This window comes from Schistocerca americana, chromosome 1, assembly GCF_021461395.2.
Source record: "Schistocerca americana isolate TAMUIC-IGC-003095 chromosome 1, iqSchAmer2.1, whole genome shotgun sequence".
NCBI lineage: Eukaryota > Metazoa > Arthropoda > Insecta > Orthoptera > Acrididae > Schistocerca > Schistocerca americana.
This window is the reverse complement of record NC_060119.1, coordinates 514,509,317-514,524,302: the sequence shown is the minus strand read 5'-3', so window position 1 is coordinate 514,524,302 and position 14,986 is coordinate 514,509,317. Positions and strand designations below refer to the sequence as shown.

At 37.6% G+C, this 14,986-nt stretch overlaps 1 protein-coding gene across 2 annotated transcripts in view; it reads right to left on the bottom strand.

Annotated features, from left to right (window-relative positions):
* The window catches only part of LOC124605100 (DDB1- and CUL4-associated factor 1), a 245,064-nt gene that overhangs the window by 32,516 nt on the left and 197,562 nt on the right, over positions 1-14,986 (bottom strand). For both annotated transcript variants that reach the window (XM_047136553.1, XM_047136560.1), the window contains exons 18-24: positions 12,691-12,836; positions 9,348-9,560; positions 8,869-9,023; positions 8,539-8,787; positions 3,987-4,185; positions 3,776-3,847; positions 1,852-1,991 (exon numbers count right to left, since the gene is read on the bottom strand). In XM_047136553.1, coding sequence (XP_046992509.1) covers positions 1,852-1,991; positions 3,776-3,847; positions 3,987-4,185; positions 8,539-8,787; positions 8,869-9,023; positions 9,348-9,560; positions 12,691-12,836 — 1,174 coding nt within the window. The remainder of the gene's footprint in view (positions 1-1,851; positions 1,992-3,775; positions 3,848-3,986; positions 4,186-8,538; positions 8,788-8,868; positions 9,024-9,347; positions 9,561-12,690; positions 12,837-14,986) is intronic.

Here is a 14,986-nt window from a genome sequence, read left to right as displayed (position 1 = left end):
GAATTCTGTAACATAATCTTCATAGTTGCATTTTGGCAAAATTCCACTGTAGGATCCCGAGAACGTTGTAGGCTCTACTGAAAAACAGCTCGAATGGGGTGAAGCCAGTTGAGGAATCTGATACTGTATTATATAAAAGGGTGGCAAATTCTGGAAAACTAGCTAAAGACGAATAGTGCTTTATGCTTTCACCCGACTAATATGAGGTTGCGAACATTAAGAAACTGCTGATCTCAAGCTAGTTTTATGCAAATTGTGGGAAACGTACCATCTATAAGCAAACAGCCCCAACACAGAATAAAAAGGCCACGAGTTGATGAGCAGGACACAGTTCAACAGTTTCTGCCAGCAGACGAGCCAAAAAATGTTCAGATGTGTGTGAATTCCTAAGGGACCAAACTGTTGAGGTCATTGGTCCCTAGACTTACACACTAATTTGTGCTAAGAACACCACACACACCTGTGCCCGGGGGAGAACTCGAACCTCTGGCGGGAGGGGGCGCGCAATCCGTGACACAGTACCTCAAACCGCACGGCCACTCCGCGTGGCAGCAGACGAGCCTCGAGTGTCCATCAGCCGACAGCAGAAAATTATGACTGAAAGAATTCTTTAAATTAAGCTTGTACACTAAAAAGGACTTGCATCCTTGCTGGTACATACCGCTGAACTGCCAAAAGTTAGTCTGCTCTTTGACACGTTCACATAAACTTGCAAAGAAGCACTAAAATCAGACCAAGTTACCAACCCAGAAGCTTGTTTCTTCATTTCTATCTCCCTAGCCTGATACCACAGTCTTTCTGTACTGTCTCCGACCATATAGACCAGATAAAACTCACCTAGACCCTGATGCTGACTTATTCCCTTGCACAACGGCATTCACATGCCAATGAGACGGTAGACCTGAAAAATCCCACATCGCTCCCCATTCAAATGAGGGATCCATGTAAGTACGCTGAAAAATCCTGTCGAGTTATGACACTAGATATGCAAACTGCTACCTTCCTGAGATGCCACCAATGGACACTGATTCCTTAATGAGCTGTGTAGCTGGCTGTTGAGAAGAAATGAAAATTGCACTACAGACTGGCTGCATGTACATTTACAGTTAAAAAGATGAGCTTAAACCTATTAAACAGAAAAACATGCATGAAATTTAATAAAGAAGTGAACAGGTGGCAGCAGAGGGCCCGACTGATTGGCTTACATTGCCATTTCTACAGCTGCTGCCATAAAGGTTTTATTAATGCGAAATTGCGGTTGTTATAAAAATTGTGGGTGATGGGGACAAACTAATTCAATACAAAATGTAGTTCTGAATTCAGACAGCCAAGAAATTTTCAAGTTAGTTGTATTAATTAGAGGAATATGTTATATTCAATACAAGATAGTTTCATATGAATCAGAAGACGAGCACGCTGGAGTATGTATATTTCTTTGGCTCCTTTGCAAACAACTAACTTGATATTATCTGTGACCATAATCACATACAATTCAGTAAATTGCTAGTGTACTCTTGCTTCAAGTGCACATTATGTTTTTATCATCTCTCTATGCACACTATACTTCAATAAAATATAAAGTCTCAAACGTAGCACATACCCAACAAGTTAGAAAAATTTCTGAGAGAGAGAGAGAAAAATAAATAAATAAATAAATAAATAAAATACAAAAAATTAAAAGGAAGCCTGATGCCTTTAAAATGTTTCAGAGAAATAACGGTGATGTAACAGAAAAACAAAGTTATTTCGCAACTCTCATCAGTTCTCCTTATTAAATTACATATTAAATGTTTGTAGTGAGTGGAAACTTTCACAGTATATATATGGCATAATATATGAAAAAACCATTACTTTTTATCAAAAAACTTTTTGACGTTCCATACTGCTGACAAAGGCCTCTGCCACTGAGAAGATGTAAGGAGGAGAGATCCTTCTTTGTTGAACTGCATGTGTGATACATATGACTCATGAACCTGGAATGTGATCTCCTCCTACAGGGTGGTGATAAAAAAGAATAAAATTAGTATTAGTAGTAATAGCAGAAGCTATCACACATAAAAACAACAATCAAATCAAACACAAAGTGACTAATTTATTGTGATCAGCGCTGCCTCGTTCATATTTTTCAATTTCTTCTTCATTTTAAAATACAAAGGACAGAGCAGTTCTATAAACCAGCAATTTCTGGTTATCTTTCAACTTCCAAGGAGGTTTCATGAAAGTGCCAACAAACTGGTGCAAGCTGACAATGCAAGTTTACTAAGTACAACACAAAGAAATTTGATGTCTACAAGTGGCCTTCTTTTACCTCACACACACACACACACACACACACACACAAAGTGACAACTGTAAAGAAAAGACATAACTGGAAGGACAATAGTTTTTGAAACACCCAACACGCAAGCCTAACATTTAATTACTCTACTGTGATTTCTACTTCATTTTCCATATTTGGTTTGTGAAATTTATCTAAAGGGGCCCCACACACTCAATATTTATTGCACAATAATACTGTATCAATATACCGTGGGAACATGCAATGCCAAGAACGGTGCAATATTTAAGCCCGGGTTATGTCAGATCCCTTCCTTCACAGAAAACGTGCTGGTGCTCAATGATGTACAACTTGCACGTATTGCCTCTTTGTGCTGCAAAAACAAATGCAATATGAATTGAGAATGGACAGAAAAGAGGTTTAGGAAGCGTTCTACACGTGGCCATACTAAAATGTTAAGAGAACTTGCAATAGACTCTGATGAATATTTTAAGGACAAATGAAGAATCTTTCAATGAATTTATGTTCAAATATTCATCAGGTTTCACTTTCCACAATGCTGGAAGTGATCTACACACCTGAAAAGAGAAGATATGAGTGCATTATTGTAGGGGATCAGTAGGTAATGCTGTTATTCATTCCTGCAACAAGTAATTAGCACTTTTGAAATGAAAGAATGAGCAGTTGCAGTGTTCTTTTGTTGAACGTTTCTGCAGCTAAATACTGAGTAAGTATTAAATATGTGATCAACCTACCCCCGCCCCCCAAATGCACTACAACAGATGATTTCCTTCATCTGTCTTTCGTGATGTATTCGTATTGAGTTGCTGTATTGATTATTTATGAGTCCAGAAATCACGAAGTCTTGGCAGGAATTGTCGCGTATTGTGCGATATCACCTTAGATGGTACAACACAATGCACAATACACTGACTGAGGGTCAATACTTTTAAAGCTCCACAGTCTGCTTGAATATACTGTGCAAACTGCAAGGGTCAGATGGTCAATACTGTTGTGCAATACTCAGTACTGGGCAATAAATAGTGAAAATGTGAGGGGCCCTTAATAGTGTTCGATAACTGTATGCACCTTTTTACAACCATCCTTTTCTTTACTGAATGCTCTACAGTGGACTGAATAGTCATAACAATGTGAATTGACCCAACTCCCAATTTCTGTTGTATTCAAGAGCTATTATTAATCTGTGCACTCATTTAGTGAAATGCTGCTGTGCATAAATTTTCCATAGATGTAACATCAGAATTATCAATAACAGGCACCTGGTACGTTCCTTAGACACACATATAGTGAGTAATTACAAATGCATGAAGAAACTAGTGCTAAATTACAAAATCTTAAAAGTACTTTATTCTACTACTGAAGTTTTGCACTTGCACAAACAATGCAAGAATTACTTTTACCATATTCATTAAATACATTTCATATAGGCTATGCAACCAAAGTTTTTGAAATTTAGACAACAGTTCTTCCACATACCACTCCAGTGTGAAGATTATACATTTGGACCTCACCATGATGTGTTCCCACCAATACAAATTGTTCTGTTGGCTGAAAATGTAAGCAAAAGGATGTATTAAAAGGACAAATAAATATCACAAGGGCATAAAGCAATACAGTTAATTAAATGTCCTAAGTGGCAAATAAGACATTCTGATTTGTATATCATTTATTTAAAGTACACACTCACACAAAATGCACAGCAAGTGAAGTAGCCATCTTCATCACCCATTCTGAAGGTTCTCACAGGACAAAAACGACTATGTGCAAGTCTTTTATCAAGCCTCGTGTTCTCCAAACAGCCAATGCCCAATGTCCGCCTCAACACACGTGACGTGAAGTTTGTTGGTGCACTATTTTTTGCTTTAGGGTCTGGACATTTGTGAGGTCTGTGGAGTACAATATATTACAAATAAATCAGAGAAAACTGGATGAGCAAATCAAGGACATTAATCATTATAAAAAGCCCTTAAGCAGTTAACAAACTGTTACATAGCACAAAAACAGCACCTGGGCAAAACTAAACTGGATGATCTGCATTCCAGAATACATCTACGAATGATATTACAGTCTGCTAGATATCTTAGCCCCTGATTTTCTGGGGGTCAACCAGATATAATTAAATGAGTAGTAGTTATGAATGCAGTTCTTCTCATGTCCATCAATTCAAACAAATGTACATAAAGTAGCTACTTCTAGTACATTTAAAATTATTCATAAACTGTAAAATCATGGTGTTTGCAAAAATTAAAAATTCTGCTTCACATTACCTCCTCTAGCACAGAAGACTGTACTTCTGAAAATGATTATTTCCATTTTCTTTACCATACCTGATGAGGCTCATATAATGATTAAATCAGATCACCATAAATGCCCCATGGACAATTAAATAATACAACAGTGTATGGCAGCAGTTTGGAACTGTGCAAAACTTCTGTATTCAGAAAGCACCAAATGAAATAATTACTAATGTATATGTGCTGCTGATCTGAACAACGGTTGGCTTGAAAGTGATAATTTATGCTCTCTTGCAGATTTTCATTAGCGAATTGTTGCTAATAATAAATGGGCGACTGTACTTTTTTTTTGTGTTTTTGCAATTCACACATTTGAAACTGATCTCAAGTGGGCTCCCTCATTTGCACAGTTTACACTGAAGGGGCACAAGATCCTGTTTGTACAAACAAAGTTGTTATTGTCATGAAGAAAGTACACCAGAATATAGATTAGTTATGAACATTTTGCCCTTGTCTCTGATCTACTACTGATTACAAAGAGCTCATCAATAGCAGTTTTGAATCAAGATTGTTCAGATGTAGAAAGTTGGAACTTCTAAATCTGTTATGTTTTTGGTTCCCATTATTTTTGCATTTTTATATTTAATGCAGCTGCAGATGTAATATGTAGAGGAATATGTCAAATTGTTATTTATACAAATTTCATGTACATTTATAGTTGACTTGTTCATATTCACCTTCCTGATTACAATGATGCAACTGATTTTCCTAGAAGTCTGTGTAATTAACAGTTATGACTAACATATCTTAAATTATTATTGTTGTTGTTGTTGTGGTGGTGGTGGTCTTGAATCCGAAGACTGGTTTGATGCAGCTCGCCATGCTCCTCGATCCTGTACAAGCCTCTTCATCTCAGAGTAACTACAGCAACCTACATTCTTCTGAATCTGCTTACTGTATCCATCTCTTGGTCTGCCTCTTCGAGTTTTACCCCCCGCCCCCCTCCCCCACGCTTCCCTCCAGTACTAAACTGGTGATCCCTTGGTGTCTCAGAATGTGTCCTACCAACCGATCCCTTCTTCTAGTCAAGTTGTGCCACAAATTCTTCTTCTTCCCAATTCTATTCAGTACCTCCTCATTAGTTATGTGCTCTACCTACCTAATCTTCAGCATTCTTCAGTAGCACCACATTTCAAAACTTCTATCTTCTTCTTGTCTAAACTGTTTATTGTCCATGTTTCACATCCATACATGGCTACACTCCACACAAATACTTTCAGAAAAGACTTCCTGATACTCAAATCTATATTTGATGTCAACAAATTTCTATCTTTCAGAAATGCTTTTCTTGCCACTGCTAATCTACATCGGCCATCATCAGTTATTTTGCTGCCCACATAATAAAACTCATTTCCTAATCTAATTCCCTCAGCATCACCTGATTTAATTCAACTACAATCCACTATTTTAAATTATATTTAACTTATTAACTTATGAAATAACTGATATTAAAAGTTTAGACACTCACCATTTCAACTGCCTGTCTTCTTTTAATGCCTACAAGATTTTTTCTGTATCAGATAACACTTCACACTGACTAATTCAGTCACTAATTACAATTTTGAATAATTTATGATCAGAAAAAGTTTATATCAAGAAGGATGCCATACTCATAAATAGGAGAGTTCAGGCTACAGACACATAAGAAGGTTCCATATAATTTTATGGTTTACTAACCTTCAACATTTTTCATACACCAGATAATAGTAAAGTCTTAAGTGTATGCCAAAGAGTAAAATAGAACCTAGCTGATTTCCAAACATTAAATAGTTTCAGTAATCCCATGTGCTTACACCTATCTTTAAATAGTCACTCCTATCCGAAAATCAGCAGTCCACAATAGTATAACATTTGGATATCATCATCATGTCGATTTGAGTGAGTGTTTGCACATAGCTAGAATGACACTAACATCTCAGTGTCAGTACAAAGAAGTCAGTGACTGGCAAGCATGTGGGTAAAGTGATTATGTTGGTTAGAGTGCACTGTAAAGTTCATCAAATAATGTGACTCTGAATTAGTTCTGTTTCAGATATTTTTATGAAGGAACAGATGCATGCCTCTTTACCTGTTGAAACTGTAATCTGTAAAGCTGGAACTGGCCATCAACTACATTACAGGGTGAATAAAGTGGGGGAAGCCACTTTAAAATCTATCTACTGCCTGAGCTACACCCTTCAAAGCATCAGTTTCCCGATTATCATTTCATTACATCAAGATCTGAGACTTCAAGTTACACAAGACCTAGTGCAATTTCAACAAATGTAAAAGGGACATCATACATTTTGTTCACAGTCATTTCTGAACTATTTCCTGTGTCACGCATGCCTCTTACTCCATAGTTTGGAATGTCGGTTTTATTTTCTCTGACGTTACATCACTAATAATAAGTGTACAATAGCAAATTACAATACCACATTCTATCACAAACTAAATGAACTATGTTACTATATTCGTTTCCTCCAATAAAAATACATACAAAAATGATTAACACTGTTCTACATAGTCCAGTCACATTAATGCAATCACTGCCTATGTTCGATGTTAACATGCAATAACCATTCACAGGTGGCAGGTGGCAATACTAGCAGTGGAAGGAGAATGCGGAAAACAACAGTGCAGTTGTTGCAGCAATGTAGAAACAGTGTGATTTATCTTATTTCCAAAAAGGCACGATCATTGGCTTTCGAGCCGAGGGTCGAAGCACTTCCAAAATGGCCAAATTTATAAACTTTTAGCATGTCACTGTGGTTAAAGCATACTGTGCACAGCAAAATTGCACTGTGCAAAACCAGCACCATGCACTTGTGGTGCACTGTAGGCCATAAGTGACATGGGTGAACAATGACTGCAAAGATGTCTACAGGTTAATAGACATACAACATCTGTGCAAATGACCACTCAGATGGACCAAGGGGCTACCAACACTATCTCCACAAGTGATGTTCAGTGACCGTTGCTGTGTATGGGTCTCTGCATCAGTGGGCTCATCGCCGAAGAAGGCTGGGATTTCCACACCAATACCACAGCTGGATGTCCACTGAGTGGCAAGCGGTGGACTTCTCAGATGAATCACATTCCGTGCTTCATTGGACAGGTGGCCGTTGGCATGTATAGTGTGAAACGTCTGAAAGCAAACAAGGAGGGAGTGTTACAGCCTGGGGAATGGTTTTGTGGCGTTCCCTGGATGATCTCATCGTTCTGGAAGGCACAATGGATCAACACAAGTATGCATCTATCGTTGGGGACCCTACATTTCCCTACAATCAGTTTGTTTCTCCTCTGCACGATGGCATCTACCAGCAGGGCAATGCAATGTATCATACACCTCACAGTTTACGTGCATGGTTTGAAGAACACCAGGGTGAGTACTGTACTCCCCTTGTCACTAAACTCCCTGGATTTAAACCCAATGGAGAACTTGTGGCACAAGCTCAATTGGGCTGTTCGTGTCATGGATTCCCAACCGAGAACCCTAGTGTAGCTGGCAACGGCACTGCTGTTAGCACAGCTCAACATCCCTGACAGTACCTTCCAGAACCTCAGTGACACTCTTCCTGCATGTCTCACAGTGGTCTGCACTGCAAAAGATTGTTATGCTGGCTTTTGACAGGTCGTCACATTAATGTGACTGGACAGGGTATAATATGTCGTACATGTGGTAACACACTGTGTACAACAATCACTGTCCTTCAACTATGTTCAAAACCTGCAGTATCAAATATATCTAAGGACAATCTCTTAGTGTGTAGTAGTAACACAGAAATTTATTTTTTCAATACGAAAGAACTAGCAAAAGTGAAAATCTCACAATATATAGTCAAATTGATATAATTCATCTAGAAGAACTGCTTATCAAGTACACATATCACTTATTCAGTTCTCCCCATGCATTACATTATTTGCCATCTCAACCAGTAGTACAGAAACTTAAGGTATACTCACACAAACAAATTAAACTGAGGACAAGGAACCATTGGGTTTTTACAAAGAGCATGCTGGTTGGTCAGATACTCTGTGATGATGGAATCCAGAGTAATGCTTGGCTCTGGGAGTGTACCGGAATTGTTTTTCAGGAGCTGATTTGCTGCCACAACAGCACTCTGCTCATAAGATATTTGCTTCTGCAAAGATCGAGTGGTGTTAGGTGTACTTGTATTAACAATGTTTCCCAGTTCACTTTTGTCACTTTTCCTGAAATTATATAAAATTGAACAAAATTGGTCAATAATTAATGCAATGTTTACAAAGAAACACACGCAAAACATATCTTACCTTGTACTAGCTAAATTAAGTTTGATGGGCTGTGTAACCAATGAATTTTGGCACGGTGGAATAGAAGATTTACTTGAAGATGCTGCACTAGTAGGTGTACTTTGTGAACGGTGATGAGAGACAGAGACGCCTGGAGAAAAGCTGGAAAGCCTTGGCTAGAAAAAAAAAAAATAGAACAATTATGTATAAGAACCTGACATATTTTAAATTTTAATTCAAGTAACAATAAGTGTGGCAAAAATTATACTCACTTAACCATAAACTGAAACAATCACTAATGTTCATAACCACAGAGGCAGTTACATATTCCACAACATTGCTTTCTCAGAATGTTGTGACAAAGCGCAGCTTTAAACACATACAAATTTGACAGAACACAACACTTATGGTGTATTCAGCATTTTCAGATATGGTGTAATAAAAACATACTCTTACAATGAAATTGATTTATCAACATACTCTTGGAACATATAACTTACCCTCAAGGGTCCCGGCGGTGTAGAACATACTCTGTATGGATTGGGAGGAAAGTTTGATGAAGGGCCAATTTTTAAGGGGGCTCCTGGGAGATTTGCTTCTCTATGTAGTATTGCAGCTGAGTCAGTCAGGCCTCTTGATAGTAAATGCTGATGTATGAGTTGATACAGCTGTTTGTCATTATACTGGATTCGAGTCTGTGCGACTACACTTGCCTGTGACAATTCGAAAATATACATTAACAGACTGAGTAACTATACAATGATCATACAAAGAATAGACACTTGAAAGGGAGGCAATGAGTCATTCAAGATCACAGATGCATGCCTGGGACCACTGCTGCAAACCGACACAGTGACATACACATTATATTCTTCCAGCTATATGATCAACCTTTGTCGCATTGAATCTTGCAACTATTATTTGGTGAATGTCATACACTCCCCAACATTAATGACGTTTATACACATATTTTCCTTAAATTTGTAAAATAAGCATATAAACATCAGAATACACCAACCACCACAAAAGCTTATTTCAATATTGACAGACTCTCTTTTATTTGTAGGGAAATGATAATAGAACTACGACACTTGAAGACCAGTTTGCTAACAAATTTCATAAAATTATAGCTGCTTGGTGGATTTCCTTCAGCAAAGTGCATGGAAAGCCATCAAAATCTATTTACTTACCCATTTTCTGTCCATTAAACCTAGTTGACAATTTCCAGCAAAGAATACTGTGTGTTTTATACAATTCTGTACGTAGAGTACTGGGCGTTTTATAGCGTAATTCCTTTTATTTCCTTTATAGAACCAAGTAGTTCCTGTTTGTCTTTTAAAATAAAATGACAATCAGGTGATACTTTAGGATCTATTTTCCAAGTAGTTCCTGTTTGTCTTTTAAAATAGAATGACAATCAGGTGATACTTTAGGATCTATTTTCAAATAGACTTATACTCTCAACAGTAAAAGAAAACAAAACTAAAATTCGACATCAGACTCACTTTTTAAGAACAAAGAGAAGTAAAATACCATTAGCAATCTCCAAAATTGGTGTTCTAGAGCCAAAATAATGGAGTACTCACATGGAAACGTGCAGCAATAAAAGCAAAGAAAGCTACACAAGGTATTTGTAAAAAAAATAATGCACAGGTTGTTCTTAATTCTGCTGTTGGACTTTTTCAACTTGATTGCAAAACTAATGACATTAGACAAACACAGCAGAAAAACTTATGACCGAGATTTTTTGCTTATAGTGATGGAGAGGTTTATGGCTAAATCATTAGCAAGACACTAAAACACTGAAAACAAAATGATAGGTTATTTACAGTCTTATCAACAATTCTGTAAGCTATAAGCTCTTGCTGCTCCATGGAATTCCATTGCTACTGTTGTCCCTCACTATTCTGTGCCACACTTTAATATATGACAAATCCTCATCAAGCCATATCATCGATTTTGATAGCAATGAGGCCTATTTTTTCAAACTGTACACACTAAGGTCATTGTTAACTTGAAGCATGACACTGCGAGAAAGTGTGCAAAGTACTGAAGTGTATTGGAATTAGTAAAAAAAGAACCGAAGCCTGAATATTCAATGCTGATTTACAAAACATGCAAGTACAAATATGGGTCCGTGCTTGCTTATATAATGGGCGTGTCTCGAACATAAGAGTCATCAAGCGCATTTTCTTTGGTGTTCTGACAAAGATTTGGAAGCTCCTTTTGCAATATTTGCAAGTTTGTTTCTGCAATGAGCCGATGGAGTCATACCAAATAAATACTGCCCATCACGTCTTTGATGCAATATACAATGTCAACAGAAAGTGTCTCTCTGTTTCCTGTACCAAGGAAGATCATTTTTTTAAATGGAGGTTAACATACCAGTTCCATAGAGCAGTCCCACGTTAGTCTAGAGCAACATTTATTTCACTGACCTGTGACAGTAAAATACGAAGAATAGACAGTTCTTCAACAGCAACTCAATAGCACTGCTGCACAGTGGTAGCAGTCAACGCGAGTCAGGACGGCACACGAGTCAATGCTGGAATACTGGTTATTCTTCATGTTTTTATTCCTTGTTGAGATATATCAATGAAACAAATATTGTACTAAGCTAATTTGGGACTGCTCTATGAAATGTCTATGCGAAATTACATTTTAAATATAATTTTATTTGTTGTTTGGAAGTGAAAACAAACTGATGGCTTCCCCTGGCATTGGGAATTACAGCTGTGTTTTTAGGCTTTAATCCAGCTACACGTCACAAAAACCAAATTGTAAATATCTGCAAAAACACCAGGAGGAAATATACCCTATGATTCGTATTATCCACCCCATACAAATCGTATTCTTAACAATATGGTCATCGTCAAGTTAAAGCATGATACTGCAAAGCACTAAACTGCACATGGTGCGCCTGGAAAAGGACCCCCCCCCCCCCCCCCCCTTCCACATACACACACAGGCAAATTAAAGAATCTATCTCACACAACAATCACATAATGGGAAACAGACTGTGGAGCTTGTGAATCCATGGACAAATATGAAGATCCCAAAGGTCAGCAAGCATACCAAAGGCAGGCACAACTGAGCAATAAACATAACAACAACTAGATACGCTTCTTCACCTTCCTTATGTGACTCCACAGCCACTTGTTTCCAAAACAGAATATGAGAGATTTTTTATAAAATTACTCAGTACTTTTCATTTTGTCAGCTACCAGTTCAAATTCCCCCCACCATCTACCTCCCTGAGTGCCATACAGTTCTACGAGTCTTTCAAAATTCTTTCACTTTTTCAATAAATTCAATTTCTCTGGGGATTCCTGATTTTCAAGACAACATTTGGCTGGTGGCAAGAACAAAGTCATGCTGGACAAATGACTGAACTACAAATTATTAAACACTTCCACTGGATACTTTTTGGAAGTGAAACGAAGGCCAGATCACTCTTAGTGCATAGTAGCTGAACAAAGGCTCTAGTTAGTTGCTTTTCTTTCATATATCCAACTCCACTTCCTCCTCCTGTGCTCTTTCATTCTTCCATATATTTCTGTACTGGCCATATACAAATCTGAACACAAGTCCCAGATCTGTTGGACTCGGCCTATTGATAAAAATGCCTAAGATGCTGGAGTTGGCGCACATGTGCGTGAGGTGTGCTTTCTTATGTATATGAATGGTATGTGTTTCTCTTTTGCTGATGAAGACTATCACTGAAAGCTTTGTGTAAGTGTTATTTAATTGTTCTTTTTCTACATTGTTGGTACTTCTACCAGGAGTTTCCATTGTTTGATGTTGAGAAATGAAACAGAATATTTTAGTGCTGTGTATACATACCCTATGCATATTAGCGAGGGAAATCTCAAGCTCTGTACCAGAGGGCTTTGCTTTGCCTGAAACTCTTTCCATTAACTCAAGAGCATATTTCTGGAAAATAAAATGTTCTTGACGTTTATCTTGAAGAATTGGATCTCGCATCAATACTGGAAAGAGACAATATTTTCTTTAATTTTTGTTACAAACCACTTATCTACAGTACAACAAAAACAATTAATTCAAAACGAGACTCATTTTCAGTTGAGACCATATATTTCCAGTTGGCACTGAAGAAAAATTTGCAACTAATCCCTTTCCCTTTCCAAAACAAAACAGTTTCTGTGAAAATTATTCATAAATAGCAGCTCTCAGTACAATGCTCCTGTGATGTTACAATAAAGTTAATCTTCATTGATCATATAACGTAATCTAGAACTAATTGCTACAGTTATCAGTGTGTGTAGATTAGCACTAGTCATGATTTATCGCCAGTATATGTGACACAAGTAACCTGCAGTGGCTGCTTCTGCCTGTTTATGTACAACTTGATTCAGTCCTGTTCTTGCTCGATGGGATTTGTGGAACACAATGTGTGAATGAATGAATGAATAAATGAATGAATTACAGAAAATTGTGAATGAAAACACATAAAACATTGGTGTAATACCAGGGTTGACAGAAAAGTAATGCCTCCACCTTCGTAACTCTTCAACAGTTGGCAGCATTGGTATGCGGCAGGTACTGGCTTGTTCTGTAGCTCAAGGTGGTGGGAAGCCTTAGCATTTAACGGTTGTGTTGTTACAGTGTAAAGCAGGGAACCCTGTGTAGACGGTTGGTCAATACGATTTAACCGATGTTCAGTCATTGAATTCTTGACAGCAGAAGGTGTCACCCCAAAGGAGATTCATTAGTGAATGAAAGCAGTTTATGGTGATTGTGTTGATGTGACTTCTGTGCTTCTTCATTCTCATAATGCGAGAGGAGTTCCTGGCACATTTCAAGTCTGTGTACTTTCATTTCAGGAGTCAGCATCCGGGGTATCCATTGTGCACAGATCTTCCGGTAGCCAAGTAACGCAATAATGTGACCCACACATTCTTGTGAAATGCCGATTGTCCTTGCAATTTCTCTCTGAGTGATACAATGACTGTCCAATCTGTCAACATTTTGCTTGTGTAACTCGGTGGTTGCTGTCACAGGATGTCCAACGATTCGTTTGTCACGCAGGTCAGATGTTCCCGCCTCAACATCTTTAAACTTACTTGGCCAACAACGCACAGTACTCACATCAACACAATCACCATAAACTGATTTCATTCTCTGATGACTCTCCTTTGGGGTGAAACCTTCTCCTGTCAAAAAATCAATGACTGCATGTTGCTTAAATCGCATTGACCGACCGTCTGTGCAGGGTTTCATACTTTTCACTCTAACAACACAACCGTTCAATGCTAAGGCTTCCCGCCAACTGGAGCTGTAGAGAAGAGGCTACAGAACAAGCCAGTACCTGCCGCATACGAATGCTGCCAACTGTTGAAGAGTTACAAAGGTGGAGACATTACTTTTCAGTCAACCCTCATAGTTTACAGTATTTATTTTTTAATCTTACAAACTGGTTATGGCTGTTATGCCGTTTATCAGGTATAAATATAAACCTGATGATGGTGTTGGCATTAACAATCGAAAGTGGTTGGAATCACAAAAATTGTAGAATATTACACCAATGTCATGCATGTTTTCATCTATGACGTACTCAAATAAAACTGACAGAACAGAAAATCAATGTAACTAGAGAAAAGTGTGAAATGCACATTGGTATATTTTAAAATCTTGTAGTCAGTAATTATACTTTGAAGTAAATCACAATGACATATTCCTATCAACCTCTATTAAAATCTCATATTTGCCCATATCAGCCTATGTGCACTCATATAAATTACTTTGGGTTCTAAGATGAATGAGCATTATTAACAATTAAATGATATTAAATCTTGGTAGAACATGTTAACAACTGTAAAAGGGAAACACTATAAAATTTTCTGCAAAATTATATTTTTTTGGCCACAAACCAACTTTCACCTTTTCAGGCCATTGTCAGGTGACAACTGATGAATAATTTTTAGTTACACAAATTGCTACTAAATTATCTCCACATAAAAAATGTCTTTTCCTTTTTTAGTGAAGTGAAACTAGATCTGTAGGATGTAAACACTATCCATGCCATAATTTTTGTATCTTATGTGTTTTCTACATAAATAATACGTATTACATCGCATGTCATTCTATCTGTGTATGTGACATTCAGCTGATACCTGAC